The sequence below is a fragment of the Microtus oregoni genome, unplaced genomic scaffold (genome assembly GCF_018167655.1).
Source record: "Microtus oregoni isolate MIOR12 unplaced genomic scaffold, Mior012 000091F_ref0000469, whole genome shotgun sequence".
Classification (NCBI taxonomy): Eukaryota; Metazoa; Chordata; class Mammalia; order Rodentia; family Cricetidae; genus Microtus; species Microtus oregoni.
In genome coordinates this window covers 2,976,595-2,992,091 of record NW_024544600.1, presented here as the reverse complement: position 1 = coordinate 2,992,091, position 15,497 = coordinate 2,976,595, and the positions used below count along the sequence as shown (strand labels likewise).

At 51.1% G+C, this 15,497-nt stretch overlaps 2 protein-coding genes across 2 annotated transcripts in view; one reads left to right on the top strand and one right to left on the bottom strand.

Moving 5' to 3' along the window:
- Positions 1-7,003, top strand: part of Dnajc7 (DnaJ heat shock protein family (Hsp40) member C7) — a 37,946-nt gene extending 30,943 nt beyond the window's left edge. The window contains exons 9-14 of the mRNA XM_041644076.1: positions 93-184; positions 4,764-4,837; positions 5,170-5,316; positions 5,442-5,594; positions 6,206-6,268; positions 6,683-7,003. Of these exons, the coding sequence (XP_041500010.1) occupies positions 93-184; positions 4,764-4,837; positions 5,170-5,316; positions 5,442-5,594; positions 6,206-6,268; positions 6,683-6,720 (567 nt within the window). The 3' untranslated portion in view covers positions 6,721-7,003. The remainder of the gene's footprint in view (positions 1-92; positions 185-4,763; positions 4,838-5,169; positions 5,317-5,441; positions 5,595-6,205; positions 6,269-6,682) is intronic.
- A 961-nt stretch (positions 7,004-7,964) lies between these two features.
- On the bottom strand, positions 7,965-14,378 carry LOC121442498 (2',3'-cyclic nucleotide 3' phosphodiesterase). Its single transcript, XM_041644093.1, has 4 exons — positions 14,242-14,378; positions 12,439-13,108; positions 10,344-10,483; positions 7,965-9,385 (listed from the first exon to the last, which is right to left on the bottom strand). The coding sequence occupies exons 1-4, from the start codon at positions 14,242-14,244 to the stop codon at positions 8,936-8,938; spliced, it is 1,263 nt and encodes a 420-aa protein (XP_041500027.1). The 5' UTR covers positions 14,245-14,378; the 3' UTR covers positions 7,965-8,935.
- Between the last annotated feature and the right edge of the window lie 1,119 nt (positions 14,379-15,497).

The window sequence follows — 15,497 nt, the reverse complement described above, 5'->3', positions numbered from 1 at the left end:
GCAGGGATCTGGTCATGCTCACGGTTTCTGGATCCGTCCTTCCGTCCGTCCTTGACAACGTGAAGTGTGATTGCTCTCTTTCTCTCCTGAAGCTTAGGAAGCTAGATGACGCCATAGAGGACTGCACGAATGCGGTGAAACTCGATGACACCTACATAAAAGCCTACTTGAGAAGAGCTCAGTGGTGAGTGCCTCTGGAGGGCGGGGGCGGGCTGCTGTGCTCAATTAGGGGAAGTGCATTGTGGTGACAAAACAGACCCAGGGATGTTGTGAGGTCATTTGGTCCTTCCCCCTACCTCTAGGTGGGATTGTTCCAGCCCTAGACTATCTTTATAGACCTCCAGCCGAGGAGATTGCACACGCTCCCTCAGTCTCCCATGCCTGTGTCTAACGCCCCTCACGGTCAGTAAGTTTCCTCTGATGCCTGACCCAAACTCCTTTTGTTAACATGTGAATCCATTTCCTTTGGATATTTTATTTTGTGTTATTCACTTCCGCTCTAACTTGGCACAGTGCTTGACACGCCAGTGCTCGACACGCTAGTGCTCACCTAGTGTTTTGTTGATGGGTGGACGAGGAGAGAAGGACATATTTTCAGAGACTGTTGAGCTGTGCCTGTCTGCCATAGGTAGGGAAGGTTCAGTGGAAAATGATTTCACTTGGCTCAGTGGTACAGCTGAATAAAAGACACTTTTGATAGACTCGGGATAAATAGTCCATACCATATGTTCCCAGCACAGTGGACTCTGTGACAAGGATCATGCTAAGTGCTCACCAGCCTTTTTGTTCATTTTACTCTTGAATCCATCCCTCAGAGAATTTTATTCAGACAGAGTAGTACCAAGGGCTAGATTGTATCTCTCAAAAATATTTCTTCTGGCCTAAGTGTGGCATGTACCTATAACTCTAGGACTTGTGAGGTTGCGGCAGGAGAGTCACTATTAGTTCAAGGCCAATTTGGACTACATAATTGATTCCAAACCAGGCTGGGCTACAGAGTAAGACTTTGTCTCATAAAAATAGAACAGGGGTGGGAAGATGCCAGACCATGGGGGCCTGAGATCAGATCTCCAGAACCCACATAAATACAGATAGATGTCTGTAATTGCAGCACTCCTACAATGAGATGGAGGAGAGTACAGGAGAATCCCCAGCAGCTCGTAGGCCAGCTAGCCTGGCGTATTATAGAGCGGTAAACAAGAGACCCTGTCTCAATGTGGAAGGTGAGGCTGGTGCTCAGTTGTCCTCTCACTCCATATGTGTTCCTTGTGAGTGTGAGCCTGCAGTCATCCACACAGACATGCACACACCACAGCTGTGGCTTTAACACCTGGCAGAGTGGACCAAAAAAAGTCATTTCATTTCCTACTACTCTCTAGGCAAGAATTTTGTTGTTGATTTAGGTTTTTGGGTTTTGGGGTTTTTTTTTCTTTCAGATTGGCTAGGCTGGCCTCAGACTTACTATGTATATAACATATGTATATACTATGTGTATAACTTTAAGCTTCTCATCCTCTTGTCCCCACCTCTCCCAAGTGCTGGGAGTGTAGACCTGGGCATCAACACATTTTTTATGTAGTTTCTTACATGCTTGGAAAGCACTGCACAGGCTGAGACACATCCCCTTCTCAGCCCGGGGCAGCGGTGCTGGTTTTAAAGATCGTAAAGGAAAATGAAGCTCTTGGTATCAGTCCTTCTTTGCCCAAACTACTGCTGCTGTTTGAGCAGAAACTCCCTCATCAGCAGTGCAGAAGAACCTCAGCTTCTCACCACGGAGACAGAACTGCTAGAATCGTATTACTTATTCTGGGAAACTAGCTCTTATTTGTTCCATCTTTACACCCACGTCAGACAGAAATGGAAGCTTGGATTGGAGGTATAGCTTAGTTGTATAGAACCTGCCTAGTGCCGGGCGGTGGTGGCGCATGCCCTGGGTTTAATATTTCCCTGGTACTCACCCCACAAAAGAGAGTAGAAGTTGGTAGGGTGTTTGCCTACCATGCAAGAGTCCTGGATTCAGTCCCTGGCACTGTATAAATTGGGCTTGGTGTCACATGCCTATATCCCAACACTCAGGAGGATCAAAAGTTCAAGGCTGGGCTAGAGAGATGGTGTATTGGGTGAAGGAGTCTGCCACCAAGCTGGACAGCCTATGAACTCCACCCACAAGACCCACATGGTGGGAGCAGAGAACTGACTTCCAGGAGTTACCAGCTCTGACCTACACACACCATCCATATTCAAGAGTGCACACAGTAAATATATTTTTTCTCGAGACAGGGTTTCTCTGTAGCTTTTGGTGCCTGTCCTGGAACTAGCTCTTGCAGACCAGGCTGACCTCGAACTCACCTAGATCTGCCTGCCTCTGCCTCCTGAGTGTTGGGATTAAAGGCGTAGTGCATTCTTAATCTGCTAGGAAACAATAGAAAATGATTATGTGTGCTTACAATCAGCATAAATCAAAAATTGCTTTATCTGACAAATCATTGTTTTGTCTTAGGGATAGAACTGCCCTTGAGTGGCTTTGTCTTTGAAACTTCACCAGGTTGGGGAACAGTGGACACTTTGCATAGTTGACTGAGAGTATAGTAGCAGTTCCCTGAAGCAGGTGGGCTGCTAAAGCATGCCAGCAGTTAGCTCTGGCCTTACTGGAGGCCTGGCCCCTGTACGATTGGGCTCAGTCTTAAAGTTAGGCGGATGTTTGCCACCTCTCTTGCCACAGGCTAGAATGAGTTCTCTTTCCCTTAAAGCCTTATTTTTTTTTATACTTAAGAGACTTGGAAAGATATTTTTGACTTTTAAAAAGTGAAAAATTATACAGCTCCTGATGGGCAACTCAGCAGCTGTAATCCCAGTGCTTCAGAGGCTAGGACTGGAGGATAGCCAGTGCAGGAGCAGCTTGGACTACTTACTTAGTAAGTTCCGGTCCAGCCCAGGCTACAGAAAGTAACAAAAGAGTGCAGGTCAGTGTCGTGGTGCTTGTTCACTGCATCATGCACAGGCCTGTGTTCATGTCGGGGTACTCACGCCTCAGATTTGGTGGTGGTTTTTTGTTTTTTGAGACTTTCAGGGTTTGTCTTTGTAGCCCTGGCTGGCCTGGATCTCAGAGATCCATCTGCCTCTGCCTCCTGAGTGCTGGGATTAAAGCCATGTGCTACCATCACCCAGCAATGAATTAAATTATTTTACTTCAGATTATTTGACACTTTGCCCTGTTAATTGTTTCTCTATGTTCCTAGTACCCTGTGTCTGTAGGGCATTGTGTTTTGTGTTTTTAAGTCACAGATGAGTGTGTTTCCAGAAATTCAGAGATGCCTTAGATATCAAACTCTTTTTTTTTTTTTTTTTTTTTTTGGTTTTTCGAGACAGGGTTTCTCTGTGGTTTTGGAACCTGTCCTGGAACTAGTTCTTGTAGACGAGGCTGGTCTCGAACTCACAGAGATCCGCCTGCCTCTGCCTCCCGAGTGCTGGGATTAAAGGCGTGCGCCACCACCGCCCAGCTCAAACTCTTTTTGACCAGCCACATTGGTATCACTCTCACTGCCCTGGCCTTCAGAGCTGGTGTATAAAGATGGCCTGGCATGATGGAGTATCAGCTGATTCTCGGGTGTGTAGCGGCTGGCCACACTGCGTGAGAGTGTCCTGTTCTTCACGGATGTTATGTCTCTTAGACAGAGAGGACAAACTTGGTGACATCAGGTTATAAGAATTTGGGGGGGGGGGCTGGAGAGATGGCTCAGCGGTTAAGAGCACTGGCTGCTCTTCCACAGGTCCTGAGTTCAATTCCCAGCAATCACATGGTGGCTCACAGCCATCTGTAATGAGATCTGGCGCCCTCCTCTGGCATGTGGGCATACATGGAGGCAGAATGTTGTATATATAATAAATAAATAAATCTTAAAAAAAAAAAAGAATTTAGGGGACTGGAGATGGCTTCGTGGTTAAGAGCATTGACTCCTCTTCCAGAGGAACGGGGTTCAGTTCCCACACGGCACCTCACAGCTGTCTGTAACTCCATGATCTGACTCCCTCACACAGACACATGTAGGCAGAACACCAATGCAAAAAAATAAATAAATAAAAATTATTATTTTTTTTAAGAAAAGAATACCACTTAGTTCTGTGGGAAACAACACTTTCAAAGTCCTGATACTCTGCTTTTCCCTTCAGTCCTCCCATTTTGGCCCAGGGATCCTTCTTTGCTTTTGTGCTACTGAAATTGAAGCAAGACTGTGTTGAGAGGCTCTCCTGTCTCACCTCTACCTCTGAGATTGATTGCTCTTAGTGGAAGCATTCACTAGCAGCTTCCACCCTCGATCCTCCTAGTGGCCCAACTAACCCCACCTGTACCCTGGGTTGGAGCTGGCCCTGCATGTTTGTGGCACTGAAGACCTCAAAGCTCTTTGACAGCAGTTTTCCTCATGTGTTTCAGTCCAGGGTAGTCACGCGGGTGCCTTTCCATGCTCTTTCCTGAGGTGGCCCAGCTATGGGGCACGCCTGCGTCACCAAGAGCTCTCTCCCCTAGCCACTGCCCACTTCTAGCAGAGGATTGCTGGCCGGGTACAAATGCCGTGAGGCTTCTTCACCTTGAGGAACTGAAAGTTGATTCATGTTTTTTTATAGATAAGGGACTCTACTGTTTGAGACATCCTACCTACCGAAAGAATGTATCTCTTGCATAAGCCATTCCTTCTCCCTAGAAGGTCCCACAGGCCATTGATTTTTGTGTCTGAGTGCTGTATTACCCTGTACTTCCTTCTCAGTTACATGGACACAGAGCAGTTTGAAGAAGCTGTGCGGGACTATGAAAAAGTGTATCAGACGGAGAAAACAAAAGGTATGAGAACAAAGGGCCATCGGACCCAGGGATCCATGGTCTTCTAGGTCCTAAATTTAAATGTGGGAATATTTGATGTAGCACATGGGGTTGGATCTGGAGCTGATTTGATCACTAGCCTGGAAGCAGTCGGCAGAGTTCCTGAGTGGGGGCTTAGGCACCTGTATTCTGGCTCTAGCTCCTCCCTGTCATTTTCACTTCCTGTCTTGAGAAGAAAGTACCAAAAAAGTTCCTGTTGTGGTTACCAAGGCTTCTAGCCTCTGGGCAGCTGGGTTGGGACCCCGCAAGGGAAGCAGCTGGATCTGTGTGTTTATGCCTCCTGTCTCCCTCAGAACACAAACAGCTCCTAAAGAATGCACAGCTGGAGCTGAAGAAGAGCAAGAGGAAAGATTACTACAAGATCCTGGGGGTCGACAAGAATGCCTCTGAGGACGAGATCAAGAAAGCTTACCGGAAACGGGCCTTGATGCACCATCCAGGTGAGCTCTGCAGAAGGCTGCAGCAGAGGAACCCTAAACTACAGATTGTGGGTGGTGCCACATTTCAAACTTGGACATAAACAGACTTTGTTTTCCTGTGACCCTGATTTCACGGAATCCTCTAGATCGGCACAGTGGGGCCAGTGCTGAGGTTCAGAAGGAGGAGGAAAAGAAATTCAAAGAAGTGGGAGAGGCCTTTACCATCCTCTCTGACCCCAAGAAAAAGACTCGTTACGACAGTGGACAGGACCTGGATGAGGAGGGCATGAATATGGGCGGTGAGTTGGTTTGGACACCTGGAATGAAGAAAGGTCCCTGTAACATTTTTCTAAAGCACCAGAAGAGACCCTGTTGTTACCAAGGCTCCTGCCCTCTCGGCAGCTGGGCTGGAACACTCCAGAGGGGAACTCTGTAAGTAAGTGGTCAGCCGGTGATGTAAGACAACAGGCTGTCAAAAAAAGATGAGCTAGGGCAGGAGCCATCAGAACTGCTGTGGCCTGGAAGAAAAGAGCACATGATAGTTCCAGGAGTCAGGATCTTTAGGTCTCCTGCAATAATTTCGGTGTCACTCAGTTGGCAAAAGTGAGCCTTCTCGGGAAAAGCCCCAGCGTTATGGAAGGCAGCGTACTGCAAATGCCTTTTCTAAGTAAGGAGACAGTAGGCAGACCAGGCTGAGGCAAAGGACGCTTTCCTTCTGGACTGCATTTGGAGGGACACATGCCAGGACTAGGATCAGCAGCAGGTTCTGCCCCGGGTGGGGCGGGGGAGGTTTGCTAACATCTCGGCTGGAATGGTGGAAAAGGGAAGTGATACTCAGAATTCTACTGCGTGTAGTTCCTCAGACCCTTCTGATTTTCCCCTTTTTTGTCCCTTCCATGCTTCTCACCAGATTTTGATGCAAACAACATTTTCAAGGCATTCTTCGGTGGTCCTGGGGGCTTCAGCTTTGAAGGTTGGTATGCCTACTGCCCTTGAGAGCTCCCAGGTGATGAGCAGCTCTGACCCCTCACTCAGGCAGCTCCTGGGAAGTCTGAGTGGAGACAACCGGATCCTTGTTTAGTAAGACATGTATGCACTCTAGGGTGGTAGAGGAGGCTCCTAGGCTTATCCAGCACACCTGGCAGGGTCAGAGAAGCACCACTAAGCCTCTTAGTATGGAGCCGTCTCCACAAGAGCAAAGGTGTTCAAATGACCCCAGTCAGTGTAGGGTCGCCTTGCACACTGGCCCTTGCACTCACACCTCACCCTATTTGATGCCCTTGGAGTCTGTGTTTGGATTAAGCTGCCCTTGAAGACTTCTGTAATAACCATAGTTTCCCTAAGAAAATCTACAAAGCAAATAACAAGCCTTTCTTTTCCCTTCCAGCGTCTGGCCCGGGGAATTTCTTCTTTCAGTTTGGCTAATGAAGGGCAACTACTCAGAACCCAGAAAATGCAGACTCGCTCAGTTTATCCATGAATGTGGACGGTTCACCTCCTCCATCATGTCCCCATGTACTTAGAGCAGTTTCGTTTTCTCAGTTGGGTGCCCTGTGTCTGTATGAGTGGGGTGAAGGAAAGGGAGCCAGCACTGAGGACTGGGGAGGGGAGGGAAGCCAGGGGTAGACAGGGAAGCAGCTTGTGAATTTTTGTTGTATTGTTTAACTTTATTAAAAAAGAAAATAAAATGTTTTGACCATTTTTTTGGTCGTTAGCTTTGGTAGCTGCTCTATTCCTGAAGTTCATCCAGGAGCCTGATGTCCATGTGCAGTGTGTGTGTGTGTGTGTGTGTGTGCGCGCACACATGCAAGTGCTTTGCTTCTGTTGTTTTTTAGATGGTGTCACCACATAGGCTCAGGCTGTCCTGGAACTCAGGGCAGTCCTCCTGCCTCAGCCCTTTCCAGGGCTGAGATTACAGTTTGAGCCACCACACTGTAATGCTCCCATAGTGCTTACTGTCACCGTAGGCTTGAGGGACATGGACATGAAAGCAAATTCTGCTCCTGACCTCTAGGCTTTTTTAAAGCCTGCCGGGCAGCTCCAGAGCACGCCTGTTTGCTGGCTCTAAAGGCTTGTGCTGTTGGAAACTGCACTCTGCGAATGCGCAACTAGTCTCATTTCCTGCTTACCTGTGGCCTTGTCACCCCACTCAGTCAGGTCACTACTCAGGGCGGACACTTGAGGCTGTGAAGCTAGATAGCCAGGGAGAGAGAGAGGCCTTGAACCAGAGTGCCAGATCCGTTAGGCCAGGGGCCCTGTGAGCTTGAAGGGGCTGTTGTATGTCTTGCTGTTTGAAGAATGCTAACTTCCCTAGAGACCCTGCAAAGCCCACACTGGAAATTCTGAGTCTTGCTGAGAGGTCTTTGATTAGGCCGAGAACACCTGCATGGTCGCCTTAGCTGTCAGATAAAGGCTTTGTGCTCCAAGTTCCTGGCTCCCAGCCAGCCCCACCTTCTGTGTGAGTCTGAAGCCAGCCTCTCCTCTCTGCTTCATGAAAGCCAACACTGTTCGGCTGCCCGGTCTCATCACAGCTGTGCCCGGCCAGCAGAAGGGAGACAGGACCGATGGCCCCAAGCTGTGGGACAAAGCTAGTCTTAATGTCCCCTGCCCTGGCCCCAGGGAAGCCTAAGATGGACATAGAAGGCTAAGAGTGACTGCACACAGCTGGGTTTAACATGATTTATTTCAGAATCAGTCTTAGAGGTTGCTGAGGTGGGCAAAACCAGGGTAGGAAAATAAACCCCAAATACCTGGCTGATAACCCAATTAGCAAGGTCCTGTTACTGAGCAAAGGCAGCGTGAGGAACCATAACACATGATCTTGTTCAGCTTCCCCAGGGCAGGAGATGGGGCATACTCTAGCCAGCTCAGGGTCCCCTCATTGGTTCCTGGTACCCACCACCCTCCTATAGAGGAGGCCCAGAGGCACCACGACCACGGAGGCAAGATGGGCTAGGCAGAAGGCAAAGCTGGAGCTTCTTGGGCCGTGTCTCTCTGCTCAGCCTCCGTCCACACACAGGGACGTGCTACTGTGCGGGGTGGGTGACCAGTGGGAAGCCAGAGGTCCACTTCCTCCCACTAGTGATCACACTCTTCACCTAGTCAGTGTGAAGGAGGTGACAGGGACTTGGCAGTGGCCAGAGGTGGGAGGTGAACCCCTTTACATGCCAGAGGGTAGCCCAAGCCTTCCTAGGCACTCTGGTGATTTAACAAAGAGTCGCACCCAGGGGTCTGATCCCTCTCCAAGCTACCACCGTTTTCCTGTGGAAGTAGCACTGTCCTTAGCATGATGTGTGCAGCTCTGAGGTGTGCCCAGCTCTGGATAGGCATCAGGCAGGGGCCAAGGGAGAGTTAACCAGCTCCTGGATGTGGGGCAGACGTGGTTCCAGACCCAATAGCCCAGCCTTTTATTATCACCACTGGCCCAGGTTTCTGAATGGTGTCTTCCTCTACCCACACGCCTGTGTAGAGAGCTTGAGTGTTAAGGGGAAGTGGGTGGACAGGAAGAGACTGGCAGTTACATTGCAGATTCTTAAAATGTTACAGGTAGGTTAGCTTCGAGTAAAAAATAAAAGTCAAGTGGAAGGCATGTTGCCCTGTCCACCCCTCTCCCTTCTAAAGATCAAAAGGGTGTGATCTCTCAGATGATGGTGCAAATCTGCATGGCACCCCCCTTCCGGCTGCCATGTGTGGGCACAGGTTTGCCCTTCCCATAGTACCCTGTGAAGATGGTCTTGACCTCCATCTTCTTAGCCAAGGTCAGCATCCAGCGGCCTTTGCCCAAGGAATAGAGCTTGCCCCTGGGGAGCTCACCCACCTCCTCACCTCGGCTGCCCCCCTTCTCCTGCTGCAAAATCTCTAAGAGGTCAAGGCCTGTCTGCACGGGCTGTACATCTGCTGCACAGCCGAGAGTGATGTGAGCTCGGCTCCCTGCAGGCAGGCTCTCTGAGGAAGATGGCTTATCCACGTCACTTGGCCACAACAGCAGCTGCTGCTCATTCAACACCACCTGGGCCCCAACCGTCTTGGGTGTCACAAAGAGCGCTGAGACGGACAGTTTGAAGGCCTTGCTGTAAGATCTCTTCACCACCTGGGGAAGGGAGGCGGCAAGTTAGAGGGACAGCTGGCAAGGGTCGGCCACCTCCAGAGGAGTGCAGCTGTGCAGGGGTCATTTTTTAAAAAGGCAGATCAAATAGCCATGCAACACCAGCCACTCAAGGCTGGGAAAAGACTCAGACACCAGACACAAATCCCTATCTCATAGGCCCAAGGTTCTGACTGTTCCTAGCCTCTCTGCCATGGTTCACTTGTGAGAGAGGAGTAAACTCAAGCCTGTCTCTGAGGAAACAGCCTAGATCAGCCACTACCGTTCTTCACAACTCAATCCACTCAGTACAGTGGTTGACATCTGCTTAGACCTCTGGCCATACCTGATGGTGTGTGACAGGGGCTTGGTTAGTCTTGCTAACTGGACAACAGAACGGAGCAAGGGGCTCTCCAGCCATCTCACTGGACAAGGCTTTGAGAGCACAGGTGAATGACGTTACTAACACCTGGCTCCCTAGGAGCGGTTGCTGGGAAGGCAGTGGTAAAGGAAGTTAGGCAACGTGCCTGGAGTTAAGGATGGCTGCGTCTGGCCGTGGGCTATATATCAGTTCAGGAACAGTGTCTCTATCCTGAGCTACTCCTTCCCTCTGGAGCAAGGCCAGGCCTCCAAGGTAGACCAGAGCCCCAGGGCAGCAGGCTTTCTGGCACACAGGACTCAGCATTTGGGTTCTCTGGGACTTAACATGGGTTCAAGAGGCCAGAGTAGGGACCTGTTGCGGCCTGGCATTCTCCATGAACCTACTTGAGGGAAAAGGCCCTTAGAGCAGGTTCTGGGGACAGATGGACTACAAAATTCCTAAGAGGGTAGCAGAACATAGACTCAGCCAGACAGGAGACCACACTTCACCACTGTGTGATGTCTGCCCGAGGCCGCAGCTCCAGAAGAGACTTTAGCCCACTCACCCTCCCCTCCCCCACCAGATTCTCTGGGGAGAACTCACATCCTGCTGGGCATATTCTTCTGCCCCGGTGGCCTTCCCGTAGTCACAGAATTTGGTTGTACAGTGCAGCACGCCTGGGGGTCTCTTTCCAAAGTAGCTGACCAGATCAAGCTTCTCCTTGGGTTCATCCCCAGAAATAACTGCAGAAGAGAAGATCCAGTCATTGGCAGCGAGCTGGGCCTACCAACACCTACCACAGAAACTGCAGGCCCGGGGTGGGGGTGGGGGAACGGCCCACGCTAAGATGTTCTCAGGCAGTCTGCTGAGCTTCACGCATGCATTTGCTAGCTGGAGCTGCAGCTCAGTTGGCAGAGTGCGAGGTCTAGCATGCACAGGCCCTAGCACACGAGTCCCTAGCATTGGGAAAGCAGATGCAGGAGTTCTGGGGAAGGGGTGGGTTGGGGTGCTTGCCTAGCATGTATAGGGTCCTGGGTTCAGTGCTGGGCAGGGAACAGTTTAAACTCCAGCCATGCTGGTTTTGCAGCGTCCAGATCTCTACATCTCTGAGGTCTAGGACATATGTAATGGGGCCAGGCAATGCTACCCAAAGGCCAGCACCATACCTGGGAAGGGAAAGCAGGGTGAGAAGGTGGAAGGTGGGAAAATGAAACAAATCTTGCTACTTTCTAGCCATGTGGGACAGACACATGGTTAACTCTTGTCTGTCAAAGGCAACAGTTCGGGTTGCCATACCCCCAAACTCCTCTGGGCCTGAGATGACACCAACCATTTCACCCAGGGGTCACCAATTACTCTCCAGTGCCCTGTGGCCATGCTTAGGGGAGGAGAGCATACCAAGGGCCTGGTCCCGAAAGGGTTCTGGGTACAGTGGGACAAGATGGTTGGGGACTAGAACGTCAAAGCTGATCTAGACTCCAAGCTTTCTAGAGTCCCTAGCTTGTCCCTATTTGTTCCCAAAGGCTTAGCCCTTCCAGGGAGCTTCTATTCTGAGCATGCCCTGTTACTGTCTCTGATGCCTTCTACCCTGAGCAGAAAAGAATTCTGGTGTTTGTGGTCAAAGCCAACATCAAGCAGTAATCATGCCCAACTGAGCCCCACCAGCTCTGGCCAGAAGCCCTGGCTCTTGGGGTTGCCCCTCACTCTACACAGGATGTGGGCTGGCTCCCAAGCAGCATCTCATAGAATGAGGCTTAGGAGCTCAGAAACAAGTTTTCTGAGAACTCACACGGGCACAACAGACCTGTTTGCAACTGTTTGCCTCTAAGCAATCTAACGACAAAACGGGGTTATTTCAAGTTTGCAGACAAGTTAAAATTGAGAGACTAAAAACGAGTTAAAGGAGACCGACCAGGCATGGTAAAGGGAAGGGAAGGCGGGGGCAGGAGGATTACTGCAAACCAGAGACCAGCCATGCAAAGCTACATAGTGAGACTGTCTCAAAAAAACATAGATTAAAGGCATAGAAGAACTAGGGAGTGACAGCCTGTGGGAAATTAGGACTCTTGAGCCTTCCCTAGCCCTAAGCTCCCATCCTCTGGAGCCAACAGCCCTTGCCAGGAGAGAACCCTGCTGGATACTACCCAGGTACTCGTGACAACTCTCATATCCCTTCTGGGCATGGCTCTTATGTGGAGAGAATATTCTGGAAGGCGTGAAGCTCTGGGAATGCCGTGGCAGTGCCATGGGGAGCCGAAAGCCTGCAAACCATCCCCAGGGAAACCACAACAGGCTTTATTTGACTACTTTTTGTAGTTGAGACATCTCCTATTTTGCTTGGAAACATGTTTTCTGCCGCTAAAAAATGAGTTTGACAGCCTTGCGCCAGGGTCTCCCTCTGAGGTTGTAGCATATGGTGACATTTCTTTCCTATGCTGAGAGTCACTTAGTTTTCCTACCTCCAAAACCTACATCCAGGCTGGGAGAATGATGCTGGAGAGAAGAGGGAGGTGGCAAGAAAGGCGCAGTGGACGTGTCTTCTCCACTGTGCCATCTGCTCCCACCACTGACGCCTTGCTCTGGCTATTCCTGGAAGCCACAGCCTGTAGCCTCCACCCCTCCCCAACCCCATCCTTGGGGCTCTCTACCACACGCAAACAGGCTTTAGCTGCCTCACTCCCTCCCCACAACCACCTACAGTGTCGAAGCTCCTTCTTGAAAGCCTTGTGATTCCCCAGCTCCTCCAGAAAGACCTGGCCAGCTTTACGGAGGGTCTCAGAACTCTTTTTGGTCAGGAACCAGCCAAAGTAGAGCGGCAGGAAGTCCTTCTCCAACCCAGGCTTCAGTTTCTTCAGCTCTTCAGCAGACAGCTGCCACTGGTTCTTCTCCTTGAGCTGGGCACAGTCCAGCCGCCATGCTGTCTTGGGTTCCACCAACACCACCTGGTACTGGTACTGATCGGCCATTTCAAAGAGCTGATCCAGCCGCTCCCGCTCGTGGTTGGTATCATCAAGCACAAGAACCCTGACGTCCCGGCGGCAGTAGGCAGCCAGGTCCTCGTCCAGCCGCTTGTATTCCTCGGAGAATTCTGCTCGGGAACCAGGGTTGATCTTGTAAGCATCAGCAGATACCATCTTGGTCCCATTGTGGTACTTATCCACGATCTGCCGAGCCAGCGTAGACTTGCCGCTGCCTGGCAGGCCGCGCAGGATGAAGAGTGTCTTGCACTCATAAAGTGTGGCCACCGTGTCCTCGTCCTGGAGGAAGGGGAACTGCAGCTCTGGCTTGTCCTTGGCTCCTGAGGATGACATTTTTCGGAAGAAGATCTTGGGCAGGAACGTGTGGCTCTTTCGGGAAAAGCTTGTGTTCTGTGTGCAGACGGTAGAGGAGATGTCAGCCCACAAGCACCAAATCCTAGTCTTTGGCCTAGTTCTCCCAACCGGGGACCAGCTGCCAGCTCAGGAATCCCCAGTCCTAACTTAAAGCACCCTTGGGTGGTGGGTGCTTTCCCCAGCAGGGAGTGGTGGCTTTTTTCTCCCAGTAGGGCCTTCAGTATCTTCAACAGCAGGTAGGAAGATGGAACCTCAGTGACACGAACTGCCTAACCTCTTATTCTCCAGGCTCCGAGGATCGCTTTCTGCTGCCCCTCAGAGAGAACACCTTGGTGGCAGGGCATGCAAGGGAAGCAAACGCCTGTTGCTCACCGTCAGCCCTAACTTCTATATTCTCGGCACCTCTGAAGGATGTCCTATTTGTAGGTCTGAGGCTATGTATGGGCAAAGCCACAGCTGCCCTGGAGCTCTGAGTGTGCAGAGGAGGGTGAGGGCAGAGGAGGGTGACCCAAAGACCGCCTCCCTCCACCCAACAATGGTATCAACAGATAATACTCTCTTGTCTGGGTGTGGGGGGACAATGGTCCCACAGAGGGCTGGTGGGGGGCAGGGCAGGAGAGCACTGGACAAAGGAACTCATTCACAGCCACCTCCTCTTCTGCCCTCAGCCCCCCCACCCCCCACCCCGGTCTGTAGGACTAGGGGGCATAGGGCACCTGTATTAGGGATTTCTGTCCCCTACTTAGTAACAAGTAATGGCAGTTTCAACTGTCACCTACACTGGCTTTTACCTTTGGTGTGCACCCTGAGAATTTAGCTGGTTTATGGCTTCTTTATGGCCTTGGGCGGGGGGCTGTTGGGAACCCACTCCCAACGCGGACTCCGAAGCACCCCTGAGCTCTCTCTGGTGCTACCCCCGGGCCCAGATCCACTAGCCAGGGAGCATCGACTTCATCTTCCGGGCTACAGGAATTCCTTCTCCAGCGGCTTTGAGACCCCAAGCGTCCCCGCTCCCCCTGTCTTTGAGCTGCTTTGAAAGGCCCAGAGGTTGGACTTCAACTCTGGAACCTGGGGCCCTCATTTGCAAGTTACTTCTGCCCATGCATCCCCAAGACTCCCGCTTTCTGTCCCCACCCCGACCCCGGCCCCCACGCTTGCGCTGCGCTCACCATGATGCGTGGGCGCACCGCCGTCACCGCCTTTGCGGGCACTACGTCTCCGGGGACGCCCGCCTGCGCGAGGGACACGGGCGTCTTGGGGTGTCAGGACCCCACGCAGAGCGCCTTTCATAGCCCGGGGGGCGGGGCGCGCGGATGGGGCGGGGTCAGCCCGTGCCTCTGCGCACGCGCTCCTGGGAAATCGAAACCAGGGTTCTGGGAAGTAGCGGTATGAGTTTAGGTTGAGCGCGAAGGCACACCTGGACTCTCTATACCACAAGAGTCGGTCACCTTTGTTACTTAAACGTTAAAGATTAACTTTTTATTCCGTCTGTGACAGGGGCTCACTATGTAGCCCTGGCACTCACTTTTTAGACCAGGCTGGCCTTGTACTCACAGAAATCTGCCTGTCACTCACTGCCTCTGGGAGTGCTGGGATTAAAGATGTGGGCCACTTCTCCAGGAAAAAGATTAACTTTTTTTTTTAGATTTTATTTATGTATTATGTCTACAGGGTTTATGCCTGCATGCCCGAAGAAGGCACCAGATCTCATTGTAGATGGTTATGAGCCACTATGTGGTTGCTGGGAATTGAACTCAGGATCTCTAGAAGAGCAGCCAATGTTTTTAACCTCTGAGCCATCTCTCCAGCCCAAGATTAACTCTTCAAACAGGAAGCGATTGCCTTTCCTGCATCCCCAGGCAGGTTAGTGGGAAATGGGTGAGATATAGTCATGCATGTATGAAGGTCAGATCTCTTCAGATTTTATATCAGGCCCCCTAGACCTTAACACAACTGAAGTACCACTCAGGTCATGAACCCAGGCAGCCAAGCAGCACCACCTGCCCAAAGGAAAACAAAGACCTAATCCATCAAAGGCCCTACTTCCGGGAAAGTCCCTAGAAGTCCTAACCTTGCTTTTTGGCATCTCAAGTTCTGCTTCTGACGGAGGTGTGCTTAGAAGCCCACCTGAGAAAGGCTTAGGGCTCAGCTGGCCCACTGCTGTGGTTTCTGTATACCCCAACACCACCCCCAAGCCGTGGACCCTCCACATAGTAGGTCCTGGGGAAAGTGAGCCAAAGGCCGAGAAGCAAGCAGAAACCCCTGTGCTCCCAGGGCTTTCCTTCCCTCTCTGTCTTTGCAGTGATCTGGGCTCTCAGGGGCTCACCTGTGTCTCCACCCACCCCTCTCAAATCTTCCACTAGTTTCCTACCGAGGATGAGGGGGAGGAAGGAGGCACAATGACACCGGATTTGTAGAAGTTAAG

What these genes read in the sequence shown, in the direction of transcription:
- LOC121442498 (XM_041644093.1), bottom strand. An exon ending in CAAGAAGGAGCTTCGACACT is followed by an intron (nt 10,484 to 12,438) that starts GTAGGTGGTTGT and finishes TCTCTTCTGCAG; the next exon opens with TTATTTCTGGGGATGAACCC. An exon ending in AAGAATATGCCCAGCAGGAT is followed by an intron (nt 9,386 to 10,343) that starts GTGAGTTCTCCC and finishes TCCCTTCCCCAG; the next exon opens with GTGGTGAAGAGATCTTACAG.